Genomic DNA, 16,299 nt, shown 5'->3' on the forward strand with positions numbered 1-16,299 from the left:
GCCGGCCTACGCATGCACGGCATCCTTTTAAGAGGTGCTGATGTCACAACTGCTCATCCTCGTCCTCTGGATGAGTCAAGCTAACCTGTGTGTTTTTTTCGCGTGCGACACATTTTGCAAGAAAGTGCGTCATCCTCATCACGGCTGACAATAAAATGCTGACGTGTGTGAAGAATGACGGTCAAACAGGACAACATTTGTTGTCCTGGAGTGCAACTTTTCTCCTCAATTTGTTACACTGGCACACACACACACACACAGTCAGTCAGTCAGTCAAGCCGTCAGCCCTGGGCAGCATCCAGGTGGAGCGCCGGCCGAGCTTCTGGCATCAAACTAACATCATGTCATTTTCTGCTTGAATTCCCCCAGCGTGCGCACACACACACACATACACACACACACACACACACGATGCATCAATGGGTGTGTGAGGGCGCACCTGTTTGGCGTTTCTGCTTTCATCGAGATGTCGCCGAACTTCCTCTCAGCCTTCTGCCATTTTTTTCTTGTGGAATTTACGAATGCCAGCCATCACTGATGCTTAATGCAAAAAACAATTTGGCATTGAGTAAGACCTCCTCGGCAGTAGTGGGCGCCATACTGCGGCAAACACAAACGTGCACGTTCTCGACTATATTGGATTCGGCCGTTTTCTTTTGGCGCGCAATGAAGGTCAGACTTGCGAGACTTTGGTCACGTGCGCCCCGACGCACGTCTCAGCTGACGGCGCTCTCCCGCCCCTTTTGGTCAGCCATCACGCTGACGACAAACGTGAGGACAATATCGATGATCTTGACGCACGCACGCACGCACGCCGCGTGGTCTGAGAGCGCCCGTGCGGGGGAGCGGCAGGATAAGCCGGCGTGTGTGGAGAATGCGATTAGACGCGCGCTCAGCCAGGCAGCCAATGGCGGCCGAGCGCCGGGCGGGCCCGCAAGCCATATGCAAATGAGCGCCTAGCAAATGAGGACACTTTTGTCATTTTTAGCAGCTCTCGCTCTCCTTTCTCCGCTCGGAAGGCACAAAGAGGATTTCAGGGAAACGACATCCGTCTTCGCTTTGTGTCATTTGTTGCCATCTTTTCACCGGTCGCTCGCGACCACGAGAGGGCGCCATCGGTTCAGCCCGGCTCGCATGCCGCCTCGCACGTGGCGGCGTTGTCTCCCCCACAACGCGCTTGATTCTGATGGACTACATTCATTCCACCCTTGGAGCTTGTACCAGGCAGGCTTGATGGTGGTAGCCGATGTTCCGCCGCACTACTTTTGTCCAAAGCCAACATGGCAACAGGCCTTCACTCGTGAGCATTTCCGCCTTCGATTTCGATGACATTACGCTGATACGCTTTTCGAGATCGCCGACTCTTTGATTCATTGAAGCGGCCCAGTTGCATTGTGGGAACTGTAGTCCTCATGCGTGCCGTATAGGCCTTTGCCTGCTTCCTCCTGCCCTTTGTGGAAATCTCTGTCATTCCTTGACTGAATGGAGACCGCCCCGCCCCTCCCCCTTGGCGGAATCGAGTATGCGTGTGTGTGAGCGAGTGAGTGAGTGTGTGTGTGTGTGTGTCATAAAAAGAGGAATGAATGGTGCAAAGGATGGAGGGATAAATGAGGGGAGGATGCAAGGATGAAAGGAGAGAAGAAAAGTCATGACTGCTGACTCTTCAAGTGCACATTCACACACACACACACACACACACACTGCGAGAGTGTGTGTGTGTGTACGCAACGAGCGCTGTGATTGGCTGAAGCAGGACACGAGGAAGCTGCAGAGGAGGCGAAGCTACAAAGAGTGCGTGTGCCGTCCAAAGGTGTGTGTGTGTGTGCGTGTGCGTGCGCATGTTGGAGAGGAAACCTGAGCTGACTTTCTTTGTGCGGGATGATGCTTGGCGTTTGCGACGCTCGCCACTAGCCGTGCGATAGCCGCGTGCGTGCGTGCGTGCGTGCGTGCGTGCGTTAGCCCCCCGGTGAGGATGGAGCGCTTCCTGGCTCTCCTGCGCCTGCTCCAAAGGAGGCGCAGGAGGAGGTACCGCGCCGACGACGACTACCAGGAAGGATACGACGACGTCTACTTCTACACCAGCAAGTACCACGCGCGCCTGCTACGTGAGTGGCACACCTGCGCTCAAACGCACACACAGATTGACAAAGAAAGCTCACACATGCTCACAAACACGCGTCACAGACATACACACATGAATGCACTCAGACCAGACACACACACACACACACACAGACATCTCACACATTCACAGAAGCAGACACAAATTCATCACAAACACGCCTGACATGTTCCACAGGGGACAGCACAACATTTGTCTCACACGCACACACACACACACACTGTTGACATGTGTACACAATGCGTGTGTGCGCATAATTGAAGAGCACGCAGGTGAGGATGAGTCCCGCCAGATGCTTTGTGGATAATGACAAGCCTTGCTGCAGCACAGGAATTGCAAAAAGCACAACTTTGACACACTGCTGGCTGCCAAAGCGTGTTAAGTGTTAGCACAAAAGCGCTGGCGGGCGCTTAGAGAACTTTTTTTTTTTTTTTAGAAGCAAGGACTTGTTTGCAGTACGCAGGCTCTGCGAGCGGCGCGGTGTGGGTCGGTCGGTCGGTCGTCATCCGCTTCCTGTTTGCGCCCCGCTATTAGCGCTAAGCACCAACCACAAAGTGTGCCGGTGCCCGTCTGACACGTTGCCACTGGTCTGCAGTCGGTGGAATGTCCGGAGCACGTTCTCGCTCAAAACACTTCAGCTGGGTCATTTAGTTGACAAGTTCCGATTGTACTTGAACGCCACATTCTTGTAAGATTTTCTTTTTTGGGCTTCACTTGAAACACTTCAACTCAGCCATTTAGAATGCTTGCCTGTGCGTGTGTGTGTGTATCTCGCATGTCTAAAAATTGCTCTTTGTACTTGCAGGGTCGCTCACTCCCTTCAATTATTCATCAGCTTGTTGCCGTGGTAACAGCCGTAGCGGCAGCGAGCGGGCATTTTGCTCATCTCATTACACGCGTGTACGCTGACATGTGACTGTCAACTTGTTTGGTATGTGATGGATGATGAGTATTTTGTGGGCCTACCGCACAAAAATCCCCGACGTGTCCAATTTGTGACCTTTGGGCGCCCCTCGTATTAGCATTAGCTCGACCGGCAAGCGCCGAGTGGTATCACTCGCCAATGTTGTTGGGAAACTCTCTGTAATCTGTAAAAAAAAAAAAAAAAAAGTAATAATAATCACGTCATTTGACACGCATGCACAGAGTGAAATTAATCCCACATAATGGGCATCTGGAACACTGACCTACATGTGGGGCTAGGCCACGCCCCTTTTCCGCAGTTGCAGCCAATCGCGTGGCAGCGGTGCGTCCGTGGCGCAGCTTTCCCCCTGGTGATGACATCATCATCATCATCATGAAGTGTGTAAAGCGGGCATGGCATACTGTGAGGTGTTTGTGAAGGTTGATTTAAGGGGAATTGAAATGAAAGGAAGCGTGGACGTTGAGCGATCGTGGCCAAGGTACCCGAACGCCCGGCCGGCTTCCTTTGCGCTGGCCGTCAGGTCATTTAAAGGGCCGGCGCGCTTTTGGTGTCTCTCATCTTGTGATGTTTGTGCACTTCCTCCATTCCCCAATGACGGGCATCCTCCCCCTCCCTCTTCATCATCATGGCGCCATCAGCTCAGCCTCCGCCTCCCCCTCCTCCTCATTTCATGGCGGCGCTCCACATCTGCAGCGCCCTCCCCCTCCCCTCTCCCTCATCCTCCCTCGTCATCCTCTTCCTCATCTACGTGATGGCGTCTGCGTAAAGAGGCGCTCGGCTGGGCTGGCGGCGGCCGAAGGACGGAAAAGCGAGAGGAAGAGGCGCATTGGGAGGATTAGGAGGAGAGGAGAGGAGAGGAGAGGGTTGCGGCAGCAGCGGCGGCGGCTCCGTGTGCATGGCGCTGGCTGAGCGACTGGCGACGGCGAGCTGGGGGCTTCATCATGATCGCCGTGTCGTTCAAATGCCGATGTCAGATCCTGCGCAGGGTGAATAAAGGTAGTGCGCGGGAAATGACTGAGATGAATGCAACCTTTACTGGAAATTGATCACTGATTGACAATCCTGTGAGGGGGGGGGGAGAGCGTTCCTGTGCACGTGAGAGAGAGAGAGAGAGAGAGGGTGAGCGAGAGAGAGATGTAAAATTCATGATGTCAGGAAGACTAGTGCTGGTGACATCACGTGCACTTTGTGTGTGTTGTGGGATTGGTGGGAAGCTAGCTCCCGATCCATCATCTTCATCTTCATCCTCTCCTCCGACTTTTCAGCCTTCCTTCGTCGTCTTCGTCACGTGTTTGTGTGTTGTGCTCGCAGATGAAGGTCCGTACACCAAACAGTCGGCGGGCTCGCGTCCGTCGGACGGAGCGCTGGCCGTCAGGAGGCAGAGCATCCCGGGTAAGGCTCGCGAGGCTCACGCTCGGCCCCCGCCGCCGCGCGCTCACGTGACGTTTGGCGCCCCCAGATGAGTTCCGGGGCTGCACGCTGGTGGAGCTGATGAAGAAGGAGGGCACCACGCTGGGGCTGACCGTGTCGGGCGGCATCGACAAGGACGGAAAGCCGCGGGTGTCCAACCTGAGGCAGGGAGGGATCGCCGCCAGGTAGGAAAGGAAGGCGCTCGGGTCCGTCCACCCGCTTCACGTGGTAAACTCGCCCGACCTGCTCAGGAGCGACCAGCTGAACGTGGGCGACTACATCCGCTCCGTCAACGGCATCAACTTGGCCAAGTTCCGCCACGACGAGATCATCAGCCTGCTGAAGAACGTGGGCGAGCGCGTGCTGCTGGAGGTGGAATACGAGCTGCCGCCCGTCTGTACGTCCGCGCCGCCTCTCGTCCGTCCGTCCGTGCGTCTCCTTGGCCCGACCTTCACGTGACTTTGACCTGCCACCTCGCAGCCGTGCAGGGTTCGGGTGTCATGTTCAAGACGGTGGAGGTGACGCTGCACAAGGAAGGGAACAGCTTTGGATTTGTCATCAGAGGTGAGTTGGGGCAGCGTCGAGCGTGCGTGCGTGCGTGCGTGCGTGCGTGCGTGGTCCAATTCGTGACAGGACCGTGCGTCATGTAGGTGGAGCCAGTGAAGACAGGAACAAGTGTCGACCCATCGTCATAGCAACCGTACGCTCGGGAGGGCCAGCTGACAGGTGAGTGACGCCGTTTGAACCTCCGCCTCCGCCGCCGCCAGCGTGGTCATTATGGCAGGCTCTAGCACCTGTTGGTGTGTGTAGGGAGGGCAGCATCAAACCTGGCGACCGTCTGCTGAGCATCGACGGCATCCGTCTCCACGGCAACACGCTGGCGGAGGCCATGAGCGTTCTGAAGCAGAGCGGGCAGGAAGCCACCATGCTGCTGGAGTACGACGTCTCCGTCATGGGTTAGCGCGCACGCACACACGCATGCACGTGCGCGCCACACACACACACACACAGCTAACCTTCACCCGTCTGCGTTTAGACTCCGTGTCTTCGGCTTCGGGTCCTCTGCTGGTGGAGGTCGCCAAGGCGACGGGCTCCAGCCTGGGCGTGGCTCTGTCCTCGTCCATGTTCTGCAGCAAGCAGGTCATCGTCATCGACAAAGTTAAAGCGGCCAGCATCGCCGACAGGTGACCTTTACGCGGGCGCCGGAAGTCCGAGCGGACGTTGACGCGTGGGCGTGCTCGCAGGTGCGGCGCCCTCCACGCGGGCGATCACATCCTGTCGGTGGACGGCAAATCCATGGAGTTCTGCTCCCTGGCCGAGGCCACGCAGCTGCTGTCCGCTTCCTGCCACAACGTGCGCTTGGAGATCCTGCCGCAGCACCAGGCCCGCCCGGCCCTCAACGCGCCGCAGCAAGGTGGCGTCTGGGCACCCGTGCCACTCGCTCGCTCCTCCCGTCTTAACCTCAACGCTGGCCCGCATGTGTGTGTGCATGTGCGTGCGTGCGTGCGTGCGTGCGTGCATGCATGTGTGCAGTCAAGGTGCAGCGTTCTCCCCGCCCTCTCCCCTGGGAGACCGGAACCTCCGCACCCATCCTCCCCCCTTACCACTACAACACGTACCATCCTGACCAATCGGGCGGCAGGTCGCACAACCGCCATACAAACAACGCGTGTACGTCCGCCGCTCGCTCGCTTCGCTCTCCTTGCGCCGCGTGCGCGCCCGTGAGCAGCGGCTGTGCGTGCGTGCGTGCGTGCGAGCGTGCCGGCTCACCTTGACGCGCGCTCGCGCGCTCGGCTGTGTTTGCAGCACTGGGCCACACGTTCTCGCCGGGCTCCATGTCGGCGTACAGTCTGTCGTCCCTCAACATGAGCATTCCCAGGAACGCGTATCCCACCAGTCCGCGGGGCACGCTCATGAGGAAGAAGCAGAAGAAGAAGGACTTCAAGAGCTCCCGTGAGGAACAACTTTGGCTCGGCGGAGAGACGTTTGCTCACTAACCGCTAACACGGCGCTCGGGACCTTTTCATTTGCCTCGCGGGTGTCTTTTTGCCGAGATGACACAGACGTCACCTTGGGCTGTGCTCCCTCCCTCCCTCCCTCCCTCCCTCAGTGTCCCTGGCGTCCAGCACGGTGGGTCTGGCCGGCCAGGTGGTCCACACCGAGACCACCGAGGTGACCTTGCTGGGCGACGGCGTCATGGGCTTCGGCCTCCAGCTGCAGGGCGGCGTCTTTGCCACCGAGACGCTCTCTTCGCCCCCGCTCATCGCTTACATCGACCCTGACAGTCCCGCTGAGAGGTTGGCGCTTTTGACGCACGCACGCACGCACGACCTCGGCTCACGCGTGTCGTCCACGCTCGCAGGTGCGGCATCCTGCAGATCGGCGACAGGATCTTGTCCATCAACGGAGTTCCCACAGAAGACTCCACTTTGGAAGAAACCAATCAGCTGCTCAGAGACTCCTCCATCACTGCACAACTCACACTGGAGATTGAGTTTGACGTGGCCGGTATGCGTGTGCGCGTGCACGGCTTCTGCTCCGTACGAGGTGACAAACGCTTTGCGTCCCGCAGAATCGGTCATCCCGTCCTCCGGAACCTTCCACGTGAAGCTGCCCAAGAAACCGGGAGTGGAACTGGGAATCACCATCAGCTGTGAGTTGCTTCCGGCGCCACGTTCGAGCGGGCCGCCGAACCTCGTCGGCCGACCTTCTTGTTGCGTTGCAGCGCCGTCCAACAGGAAAGCGGGGGACCCTCTCATCATCTCAGACATCAAGAAGGGCAGCGTGGCTCACAGGTGACACGCCGGTCAGCCGGCACGTGATCGCGAACGGCGAGCCTACTCCGACCTTTGTCTTTTGGAGGACGGGCACGCTGGAGCTGGGAGACAAGCTGCTGGCCATCGACAACATCCGCGTGGAGACCTGCTCCATGGAGGAGGCCGTGCAGATCCTGCGGCAGTGCGAAGAGCTGGTCAAGCTCAAGATACGCAAAGACGAGGACAACTCCGGTAAGTGACGGCCGGCGAGTCGCCCGTCAGCGAACCGGCCGCCGACCCGTACGCCTCACCTCGCAGACGAGCAGGAGGTGTCGGGGAGCATCATCTACACGGTGGAGCTGCAGCGCTACGGAGGGCCCCTGGGCATCACCATCTCCGGCACCGAGGAGCCTTTCGACCCTATCATCATCTCCTCGCTCACCAAGGGAGGCCTGGCCGAGAGGTGGGCCAAAGATTCCGCCGGCTCAGGTCGCCTTGGACGCGTGTGCGTGTGCTCTAAGAGGCGCGTGTGCGCCGGCAGGACGGGCGCCATCCACGTGGGCGACCGCATCCTGGCCATCAACAGCAGCAGCCTGAAGGGCAAACCCCTGAGCGAGGCCATCACCCTCCTCCAGCAGGCGGGGGAGACCGTCACGCTCAAGATCAAGAAACACGGCGAACGTACGTCCTCGCCTCGCCTCGCCTCGCCGCCGCCGCACCCGTCGGTCCCCCGACCGCCGCCGAACCTCAGCGTGCGTTTGCGTCTGCGCAGTGTCCAGTCCCAAGTCGTGTCCGGGCCAGGAGAACCACGACGGCGAGGGGGGAGAGGAGCCGCCTCTCACGGCGCCGCCCCCCCCTTCGGCTCAGAGGTTGTTCGGCACGCTGCCCTCCGTCGACAGCGCCGTGGAGTCCTGGGACGGGTCCAACGTGGACGGCGGCTTCGGCAGCCCGAGTACGTGTCTGGACCTCGCCCGCGCCGAGCGCGTCGCCATCTAGCCGTGACGCGTCCCGCGTGCTTTCAGCTCCTTCCTTCCAGTCGTCGCCCTTCACCTTCCACGAGTGGCGCAACGCCAAGACGGGCAACGGCCAATCGCCCGCTTCCTCTCGCCGGAGAGCCAATCCGCTGCCGGACCTGTCGGGCCTCAACGACGACTGGGAACACGTCGCGCTCGGCGGGTGAGCCGGCCGCCGGCCGTTTTCACCACAGCGGACAAGCTCGGCGAGCTCACCTAGATGTTAGCGCTCCTCGTTGAAAGCAATGGGAGCCGTTAGCGTGGAGCTAAGCGTATCGTCACGACCTGTGGGGATTGGGGGGGGGGGGCGCTGCAGGTTCACGGTGGGTCATGATGGGACAGAACCGGACCAGGAGGAGAACTTCTGGTCTCAGGCTCTGGAGGATCTGGAGACGTGTGGACAGAGCGGAATCCTCAGAGAACTGGAGGTACACACACACACACGCAACACACACATTAAACACTTGCCAGATGGGGCGGGACTTTGTCAAGTCCTCTGACCAATGAACAGCTTTTTAGAGGTTGGAAAAAAGAGGACTTATTGTTTTCCAGGAGCCAGAAAAGGAGACGGAGCTCCTCACTGGGGTATCATTGCTGCTTGCTCTTCCTCACCTCCACTAATCCTTGTTCTCTTTCCTTGCCGCCTTCTGGCGGGTGCCCGCTAGCATGGGATAAGTTGTGTCTTTTCCTGACCTTTCTGATACTTAAGTGGCCGTTGGAGTGGCATTGGCTGACATCCAGATAACATCGGGTCGGGCGTATGAATGCATGCCGGCGAGTTTGCGCACGCACCCGATGAGCTACCAAAGCGCGCTAAACGTAGCGCATTCATGGCTCGTCTCCAGGCCACCATCATGTCCGGCTCCACCCTCAGCCTGAACCACGAGCCGCCCGCCTCGCGCACCTCGCTGGGACGCCAGGCCAGCTTCCAGGAACGCAGCAACAGCCGCCCCCAGGTGAGCGCCGACCCCGACCGCCCGCCACGATGTCACGCCTGACTCCTTGCGACGCCCCCAGGTGACCCCGCGCTCCAACACCTTGCCCTCCGACCCCCAGCGCAGAGCCTTCGCCATGAAGAAGATGAGGCAGGAAGTCAACGACATCCTCAATCAGACGCCGGTGGAGCTTCACAAGGTGAACGGCCAGCGCTTTTTTTTTCGTTTCACACTGTCTGGTCGAATCAGACAATCGCAAACGTGAAAAACGACATTTGTTGACGCGTGGCAGCTGACTCTGGAAAAGTCTTCCGACTTGGAGGACTTTGGCTTCAGCGTGTCGGACGGCGTTCTCGATCGCGGCGTTTACGTCAACAACATCCGCGGCGGCGGCCCGGCCGAGCGCGGAGGCCTGCAGGCGTACGACCGCCTCCTACAGGTAAGCGTCTCAGCGTCTCGTCCCCAGTAGGACTTTTTGGACTCGAGTGTCTTTTTGGTGTTCAGATAAACCACGTGCGCACTCGAGACTTTGACTGCTGCCTGGTCGTTCCGCTCATCGCCGAGTCGTCGAACCGCTTGGATTTGGTCATCAGCCGAAACCCCGCCTCCTCTGCCAACCCGCTGACCAATCATACGGAAGGCACAGACAATAGCCACGCCCCTCAGCCGACCGCTTACCAAAAGGAAGCGCGTGAGGACGCGGGCGAGGACGGCGCGCCAATCAAGTGGAAGAAACCTGGGGACGGGCTGGGGGCCGGCCTGGGGGCGGGGCTAGTCACCAACACTTCTGTATAGGGACTGAACGCAACACGCCCACTTGGTGCTACACACGACCTCTGAACTTGGACCTGCTGAGGCAGCCTGAAAGCACACACACGCACACTTCCTGGTCCTCCACCCTGATCCGGATCCTGATCCCACTCGGAGCGCATTCCTGATTTAATTTCCATACCAATCCTGATTTGGATCCAAGTCCCGAGGCCCCTACTGATCCAAATGTCAATCCCAATCAATCTCAGTCCTCATCGCACTACTGATCCTGATCCCGATCCCATGATGGGTCTCCCTCCAACCCTTGATACCACTACTGAGCCCGATCCCACTTGAAATCCTAGTATTCATCTCACTACTGATCCCGAACCCTTCAAATCCCGATCTGGGTCCGAACCCTGACCACTTTACCGTCCCCGATCCTCACCTTACCCCTGCAAATTGAAATCCGACGCGGTCTTCAACACACCACTGACACCGAGGCCATTCCTGGTCTCACAATTGTTCCTGACCCAAGCGCACCCTCAACCTCGGAGGAGGTGGTCTATCGGTGCGACAGGAAGCAGAACAGAAACAGAAGCACAGCAGCGGCACAAAGACTGACGAGGGGTCACTATTTCCGACCTACTGGCTGCACGCCGTCGCCACGGAGACAGACGACCGAGGGCGGATGGACGGATTTCTATTGATCCAAAGTACTCGGGGCATCTATATGGCAGTTGGACTCGTATGCCATGGAGGAAAGTGTGGAAGAACAAAACAACATAGCATTACAAACATAGTGATTATTCTGATGACACTGACAGACACTGAGCAGTTTCATTTTTGAAAAAAAACAAATATACTATATACACGTTGACTGGCCACACTGTGAGTGAGTGAGTGAGTGAGTGAGTGAGTGAGTGAGTGAGTGAGTGAGTGAGTGAGTGAGTGAGTGAGTGAGTGAGTGAGTGAGTGAGTGAGTGAGTGAGTGAGTGAGTGTGAGTGTGAGCGTGTGTGTGTATTGTCGTCTTTGGCCAACTCGGCTTCCCTAAAACCTGTTAACCCCGCCCCTCACCGTCCCTCAGCCAATGGGCTCAATAACGACGCCTGACTCTGATTGGTTCTCCGCCGACCGACCACACACACTCACGCCAACGAGCATGACCCCGCCCCTCCTCCAGTAACTGTGATCAATTATGCTAATTGTGTGTTTTGATTGACTGTTGTCACTTTTCTCTGTTTGTTTGTTTGTTTGTTTGTTTCCGTGACGACTGGACCTCACAATGTCAAAAAAAAGAAAACAAAGGTCGAGTCCTCATCGTCACTGTGGTTTGACATTTTAGAAAACATGCTGTGACACGTGCGTGACGTCAACATTTAGCTGCTAGCTCTCTTGCCTCTCTAGAAAGTCGACATTTTCAGAAGCCTCCAAACAAACACACACAAATGCTGCTCTGTGCTCGAGAGGGAAGCCTTGTGATTGGATGTCGTTTGCTTGCGTGCGACTGGTCCTTCCTTCTATTTGACTTGAGTTAGCCATTCAGCTGTTTGAAGCACAGCGCCCACTAGTGGCTAGCAAACAGAGCACACACAGCTAGCTTGTGGCTAACAAGATACTTAGCACAAGGCTAACACAGGGCTAGTCTAGCACGGCTGAGCTAACTTCAACAACAACAACAACAACAACAGAGTTAGAATTGACCATTTCCACCAACAGAAAGGAGCCGAGGGGCCTTTGGGGCGTGGCTTCAGGAATGCGTGCCATTAAGCCATACACACACACGCACACACTGTGTTTGTACGCGTGTATTGCGCGTGCGCAACCTTGCAGGTTTTTGCGCGTGCTCACACGCGCATTGCACTGCCATTGGAAAAAAGAGAGTTGGCTTCCATGTAGCTTCACCAACCAAACAACAAATAAGTGAACCAACGACTTTTGTTTCAGGAACACGGACAATGTTGTAAAGTATTTTTGTACAAATTTCATACTTTGGTAGCATGATGTTCCTGCTGTGTGTCCTGCTGTCTCCACCTTTCTTTGTGTGGACGACGACTGAGCAACAATAAACCCCAACTATTCATGACGCCTTTATCACATTTTGGAATTTATTGTGTCAAAAGTCAACTAGCCTACACTGACATCATATCATTAAATACAAGTTAAAAACGTAAAAGAGCGGTTTAATTCTATCGGTTTTATTCTAAAACAAAACAAGAATATATTGCGAGAACCAAAAATACAACAACGCATATATTCGTTTTGGATTCCCTCAATTTGACCATAAAATGGCAAAAGTGTACCGTGTGTCGCCCTCTGCTGGTCTGAGTGAGAAATTAAGCGTATATTCGTTTTGGATTCCCTGAATTTGACCATAAGATCGCAAAAGTGTACCGTGTGTCGCCCTCTGCTGGTCAGTATGAGAAAGGCTCCAGTTGACGTTCACTAAAAAGATTCGCTCTTTTGAACGAATCGTTCGCTCACGACCCAACACTCGTCTCGCGAGCGTGTGGCGGAAAGGGATATGACGTACTCACCGGTTTCAGTTGTTGGTCCTGCAGTTTCACGGTGGTTCGACTGTTTTGCTCCACTCATTTTTTTGCCTTTCTTTCAAGAGGTCCAAAGACTTTTCTTGAGCGAGGCGGCCGCTGGGAGCAGCAGAAGAAGCAGAAGCATGTCTACTGCGCTGGAAAGCTACATTAACCGTACGCTACCACGAGCTAACTAGCTAGCATGCTCCTTTTCAGCTACTGACAGCATGTAGCGCCTCTTTCAGAAATGGTTGCGCTTATTTTAGCAGCTAAGTCTTTGAATGTCTTCCTGTTCATGTCAAAACGTAGCGTTGAGAAGCTTTCCCGGTACAACGTGCTTTTGTGGCTGTCACACCTGGCGTCATCACGCAGCCTCAACGTCATCATCTTCTTCCTTGTGCGTCCAGGTCAAGTCAATTGATGACGTGTGTTTCGCCCCTCAGGTACGGTGGCCATCGTGACGTCGGACGGCAGAATGATTGTGGTGAGTGCAAAGTTGTCATCCCCACCCACCAGGATGGTCGACCCAATTAACGTCACGTCTGGTTTAGGGCACGCTGAAGGGCTTCGACCAGACCATCAACTTGATCCTGGACGAGAGTCACGAGCGCGTCTTCAGCTCGGGTCAGGGCGTGGAGCAAGTGGTTCTGGGACTTTACATCGTCCGGGGAGACAACGTGTACGTCAGCGTTAACGCGCGTGGGCACACGCCAGCGACATGCTCACCGTGTTACTTTTGGGCAGGGCCGTGATTGGCGAGATCGACGAGGAGACCGACTCCACGCTGGACCTGGGCAACATCCGAGCCGAGCCGCTCAACTCGGTCGTCCACTGACGCTGCCGACGTGTTGTTTTTCTTCTCTTTTTGATGGACTTCATGTTCTCTTCCCTGACCTTTTATGCTCTCAGTGCTTTAATAAAGTTTGTGAATTTTGGACAAGACGCAACTTGTTTTCAGGACCTGTACGTCAGAAATGCTTCAAAACTATTATCATTAGAAGCTTTATATTGATCTTTTTCAAATTCCTTATCAAATTTACAACTAGTCGCATTTTATACAATTTATTGTAAATATTTTCCGCCAACATCAAACATTTTCTGACAGTTCATACATAATCTATAAAGATGACTTCTATTTTATTGGTAAGTTGATTAACTAATTTAGTAAAAATATATGAAAATTAGTTTGACATATATACCACAATTAATTGCACATTTTTCATGATTTTTAGATCAGAAAAGGAAGATGCTTCCGATCAAACTGGAAGCATCACTTCTTGCACCAAACTTTGCTTTTTCCAATCGGCGACCGATCCCAGGACGAGAGCGCTCTGCAGTCGCTCAATCTGGTCTGGACTGGGTGCCGGCTCCTCGTAGTGGACTCGCAGCCAGGGAGTGCCTGAGGGGGGGGCGGGGTAATCATAAATGGAGCCTCTCATGAGTCAGCAAATGCAATGGAAAAAAAGCCCACCTTTGGTAATTTTCTGGCCAAGGGAGAGCAGTAGCTCCGCCCCCACACTGTGATTGATAGGCTGTCCGGCCTTGGAACGCCCCGCCCCCAACTGATGTACCACTTCCGCTAAAACCAGACCGTCCACGTCCATCAGCACGCCTGCAACACCATCAATAAAATGAAGACCAAAAAATGGATCAATTCATTTTGGCAAAAGCGTTTCTACCATCATGGCTGGCGGTCAAGTCCAGTTGGTGCTTAGCTTTCTTTAGAATGGTGAAGTAATCTGTGTGGGCGGAGCAAAGAGCCCTGGCCGTCTCCTTGGCGACGCCTTGAGCTTCCAGCATGGCCTGGAACTTGAGCAGAGCGGCACCGCCGCTGACGGCCTGGGAGATCTTGCGTCTGCCTTCCGATTGGTCGGCCGCCAGACCCGTCATGGCCAGCAAGAGGCCGCCTGAGAGCCCATGGGACAGGACAGTTAGCCAGCCAGGGAAACGAGTCGTCCGACTCCGCCCCGCCAACGCGTGTTTACCGAGCGTCGCGACGAGCTCCATGAGGTCTTGTCGTCCTCCCGTCTTGAGCACGTTCAGAGCCTCGATGACTTCCAGGACGTTTCCCACGCTGCGACCGATCACGCCGTCCATGCGGCTCAGCACGGCGCCCGTGCGCATGCCCAGCTCGTTGCCCGCGTTCACCTGCAACAGTACGCCGCTGAAGATACCCGTACCTGAGATCAAATGGAACGGAAGCCGGGAGCCTGACCAGGAGCCGCGCCAGCTCCTTGGCGTCGCGCAAGTCTTTGAAGAGCGCCGCCCGGCCGAACTTGACGTCCAGAACCAGCGCCGTCAGCGACTCGGCGCCTTTCTTGGAGATGATGGAGGCTGGCCGGGAGACGAGGCGGGTTATGGCGGGCGCGCTTCGGTGCCTGCGGGGTGGGGGCGCTACCTGTGATGAGCGGCAGGCTGTCCACGGTGCCGGTGATGTCGCGTGTGGCGTAGAGGATGCGGTCGGCGGGAACCAGCGTCTCCGTCTGGCCCACGATGCAGCAGCCCACGCTGCTTAGGATGCCTCGCACCTGACAAACATTCCAAATGGCAAATCAAAAATTCCAAATATGATTCAATTGCGGTACCTGCTGTGCCGACTGGTGGATGCTAAATCCGGGAATGGACTCCAGTTTGTCCAGCGTTCCTCCTGTGTGGGCCAGGCCCCGCCCACTGATCATGGGTACCTGGGCAGACAGCATTGTTTGGGAATTTGCCTCCAAAGCGGCATGAATGGTCAGGGTCACCTTGCAAGCGCAGGCGGCGAGTGCGGGCGCCAACACCAGGCTGACTTTGTCGCCCACGCCGCCCGTGGAGTGCTTGTCCACCAGAAGCCCCGCCCACTCCCTGGGCCATGACATCACTTCCCCCGACAGCATCATCTCCTTGGTCAGCGTGGCCGTCTCGCGCGCGTCCATGCCCCGCTGCCAGATGGCCATCAACATGGCGCCTGAAGGAACATCATAAATACTGCCCTAACCCTGAATTGCTCCCTCCCGGTGGCGCCTGGCAGCGCCTTGACTCTCTTCATTTCATTGTCGATCAGTTGACAATAAAGTCATTCTAATGTCTATCTTCAACTCCCGGCCAACAGGGGGCGCAAGCCAATTGCTTAAAAGAGTTGCAATTGAATCACAACCGTGGAATCGCAGCCAAAGAATGCAAATGCCATTTTCTTTGCCTTTTGTAGTCCAAAAGTGCAGGTTGCACGTCACCTGTCTGGCAGTCCTGGATGCTGCCGCTGGTCAGCGCCTCCACAAAGGCCTTGATGTCGCCTTCACTCAGCTTGGCGCCATCCCGCTTCTTCTTGATCAGGTCTGGAATGGACAACATGGTCGCCTGGTGTTGACATAAAATATTGGTCAAAACAAGCATATCTGTTGTATTTGTATTCATTATTAGTTGTCTTCAAATATGCAATTCAATTCAAAAACATGGCAATTGAAGACAAAAATAGCAGAGATTGTTCCATTGCATGACCTGCACTCGTACGAAATGTCACTCTGGCGAGAGTCCAAGAGGTGGAAATAATTCTACTTTGTTCATTTGGGCAAACAAGCTTGGCAGGCGGCCCGTTTTATCCCATCAATACAACGTGGCCTTGTATTTCAGAACAGACTGACCATGAACACGTCAACAACTTTCGCCGAAGCGGAGCAGGCAGAAATGACACGAAAGTTAAAATCAGCGCTCACCTGAGAATGACAACTTTCCGCCTTGCCGGCTGAGGGACTATGATGATTTGTGAGCGGCAAATCCCAACCTCCTCACCAAAGGCTTGTCAGTCCGTCGGCCAATGGCAGCCGAGGGGCGTGGTCGAGGCCCAATGATCCCGCCTGCTTCAAGTTCAATCACGTTG

At 55.8% G+C, this 16,299-nt stretch overlaps 4 protein-coding genes across 15 annotated transcripts in view; 2 read left to right on the forward strand and 2 right to left on the reverse strand.

The window, feature by feature from the left end:
• Positions 1–6,535, reverse strand: part of kin (Kin17 DNA and RNA binding protein) — a 12,193-nt gene extending 5,658 nt beyond the window's left edge. For 2 of the 5 annotated variants that reach the window (XM_088366805.1, XM_088366806.1), the window contains exons 1-2: positions 3,310–3,393; positions 3,089–3,210 (exon numbers count right to left, since the gene is read on the reverse strand). The gene's annotated coding sequence lies outside the window, so the exon portion shown is untranslated. Of the gene's footprint in view, positions 1–439; positions 541–3,088; positions 3,211–3,309; positions 3,394–5,284; positions 5,389–5,473; positions 5,585–5,646; positions 5,801–6,227 lie in introns of those variants that run through there. The other 3 variants (XM_088366804.1, XM_088366807.1, XM_088366803.1) reach the window with 3 other exon arrangements.
• The window catches only part of grip1 (glutamate receptor interacting protein 1), a 13,050-nt gene extending 1,044 nt beyond the window's left edge, over positions 1–12,006 (forward strand). The window contains exons 1-25 of one of the 6 annotated variants that reach the window (XM_088366743.1): positions 230–2,105; positions 4,359–4,439; positions 4,507–4,642; positions 4,709–4,854; positions 4,938–5,021; positions 5,108–5,183; positions 5,268–5,413; positions 5,494–5,641; positions 5,702–5,871; positions 5,991–6,128; positions 6,264–6,410; positions 6,568–6,754; positions 6,820–6,965; positions 7,030–7,110; positions 7,183–7,252; positions 7,320–7,465; positions 7,532–7,676; positions 7,755–7,894; positions 7,986–8,165; positions 8,236–8,389; positions 8,543–8,654; positions 9,072–9,182; positions 9,244–9,360; positions 9,454–9,600; positions 9,666–12,006. In XM_088366743.1, the coding sequence (XP_088222869.1) occupies positions 1,973–2,105; positions 4,359–4,439; positions 4,507–4,642; positions 4,709–4,854; positions 4,938–5,021; positions 5,108–5,183; positions 5,268–5,413; positions 5,494–5,641; positions 5,702–5,871; positions 5,991–6,128; positions 6,264–6,410; positions 6,568–6,754; positions 6,820–6,965; positions 7,030–7,110; positions 7,183–7,252; positions 7,320–7,465; positions 7,532–7,676; positions 7,755–7,894; positions 7,986–8,165; positions 8,236–8,389; positions 8,543–8,654; positions 9,072–9,182; positions 9,244–9,360; positions 9,454–9,600; positions 9,666–9,956 (3,432 nt within the window). In that variant the 5' untranslated portion in view covers positions 230–1,972 and the 3' untranslated portion in view covers positions 9,957–12,006. Of the gene's footprint in view, positions 1–229; positions 2,106–2,167; positions 4,044–4,151; positions 4,440–4,506; positions 4,643–4,708; positions 4,855–4,937; positions 5,022–5,107; positions 5,184–5,267; positions 5,414–5,493; positions 5,642–5,701; positions 5,872–5,990; positions 6,129–6,263; positions 6,411–6,567; positions 6,755–6,819; positions 6,966–7,029; positions 7,111–7,182; positions 7,253–7,319; positions 7,466–7,531; positions 7,677–7,754; positions 7,895–7,985; positions 8,166–8,235; positions 8,390–8,542; positions 8,655–9,071; positions 9,183–9,243; positions 9,361–9,453; positions 9,601–9,665 lie in introns of those variants that run through there. The other 5 variants (XM_088366745.1, XM_088366744.1, XM_088366748.1 and 2 more) reach the window with 5 other exon arrangements.
• A 391-nt stretch (positions 12,007–12,397) lies between these two features.
• On the forward strand, positions 12,398–13,385 carry lsm8 (LSM8 homolog, U6 small nuclear RNA associated). The gene is made up of 4 exons (XM_088366815.1): positions 12,398–12,617; positions 12,887–12,927; positions 12,995–13,122; positions 13,188–13,385. Exons 1-4 carry the CDS (start codon positions 12,437–12,439, stop codon positions 13,276–13,278), a joined length of 441 nt encoding a protein of 146 aa, XP_088222941.1. The 5' UTR covers positions 12,398–12,436; the 3' UTR covers positions 13,279–13,385.
• Positions 13,386–13,489: 104 nt separating this feature from the next.
• Positions 13,490–16,281, reverse strand: tymp (thymidine phosphorylase). Of its 3 annotated transcripts, none has more exons than XM_088366795.1 (10): positions 16,136–16,281; positions 15,656–15,757; positions 15,188–15,390; positions 15,029–15,127; positions 14,842–14,971; positions 14,659–14,777; positions 14,429–14,591; positions 14,123–14,350; positions 13,915–14,055; positions 13,490–13,842 (listed from the first exon to the last, which is right to left on the reverse strand). In XM_088366795.1, the coding sequence occupies exons 3-10, from the start codon at positions 15,383–15,385 to the stop codon at positions 13,700–13,702; spliced, it is 1,221 nt and encodes a 406-aa protein (XP_088222921.1). In that variant the 5' UTR covers positions 15,386–15,390; positions 15,656–15,757; positions 16,136–16,281; the 3' UTR covers positions 13,490–13,699. The 3 variants fall into 3 exon arrangements, with proteins under 3 accessions (XP_088222921.1, XP_088222920.1, XP_088222919.1); XM_088366794.1 differs by having other exon boundaries at positions 15,656–15,779; positions 16,136–16,259; XM_088366793.1 differs by having other exon boundaries at positions 15,029–15,390; positions 15,656–15,779; positions 16,136–16,262.
• Positions 16,282–16,299: the final 18 nt, after the last annotated feature.

Source organism: Syngnathus floridae, chromosome 22 (assembly GCF_059516105.1).
Source record: "Syngnathus floridae isolate MCC-2025c chromosome 22, RoL_Sflo_1.0, whole genome shotgun sequence".
Classification (NCBI taxonomy): domain Eukaryota; kingdom Metazoa; phylum Chordata; class Actinopteri; order Syngnathiformes; family Syngnathidae; genus Syngnathus; species Syngnathus floridae.

What these genes read in the sequence shown, in the direction of transcription:
- lsm8 (XM_088366815.1), top strand. Translation starts at nt 12,437, where the DNA reads ATGACGTACTCACCGGTTTCAGTTGTTGGTCCTGCAGTTTCACGGTGG. An exon ending in GCTGGAAAGCTACATTAACC is followed by an intron (nt 12,618 to 12,886) that starts GTACGCTACCAC and finishes TTCGCCCCTCAG; the next exon opens with GTACGGTGGCCATCGTGACG. An exon ending in CGGACGGCAGAATGATTGTG is followed by an intron (nt 12,928 to 12,994) that starts GTGAGTGCAAAG and finishes CGTCTGGTTTAG; the next exon opens with GGCACGCTGAAGGGCTTCGA.
- tymp (XM_088366793.1), bottom strand. Translation starts at nt 15,773, where the DNA reads ATGTTGTCCATTCCAGACCTGATCAAGAAGAAGCGGGATGGCGCCAAG. An exon ending in TCCACCAGTCGGCACAGCAG is followed by an intron (nt 14,972 to 15,028) that starts GTACCGCAATTG and finishes AATGTTTGTCAG; the next exon opens with GTGCGAGGCATCCTAAGCAG. An exon ending in GGAGCTCGTCGCGACGCTCG is followed by an intron (nt 14,351 to 14,428) that starts GTAAACACGCGT and finishes ATGGGCTCTCAG; the next exon opens with GCGGCCTCTTGCTGGCCATG.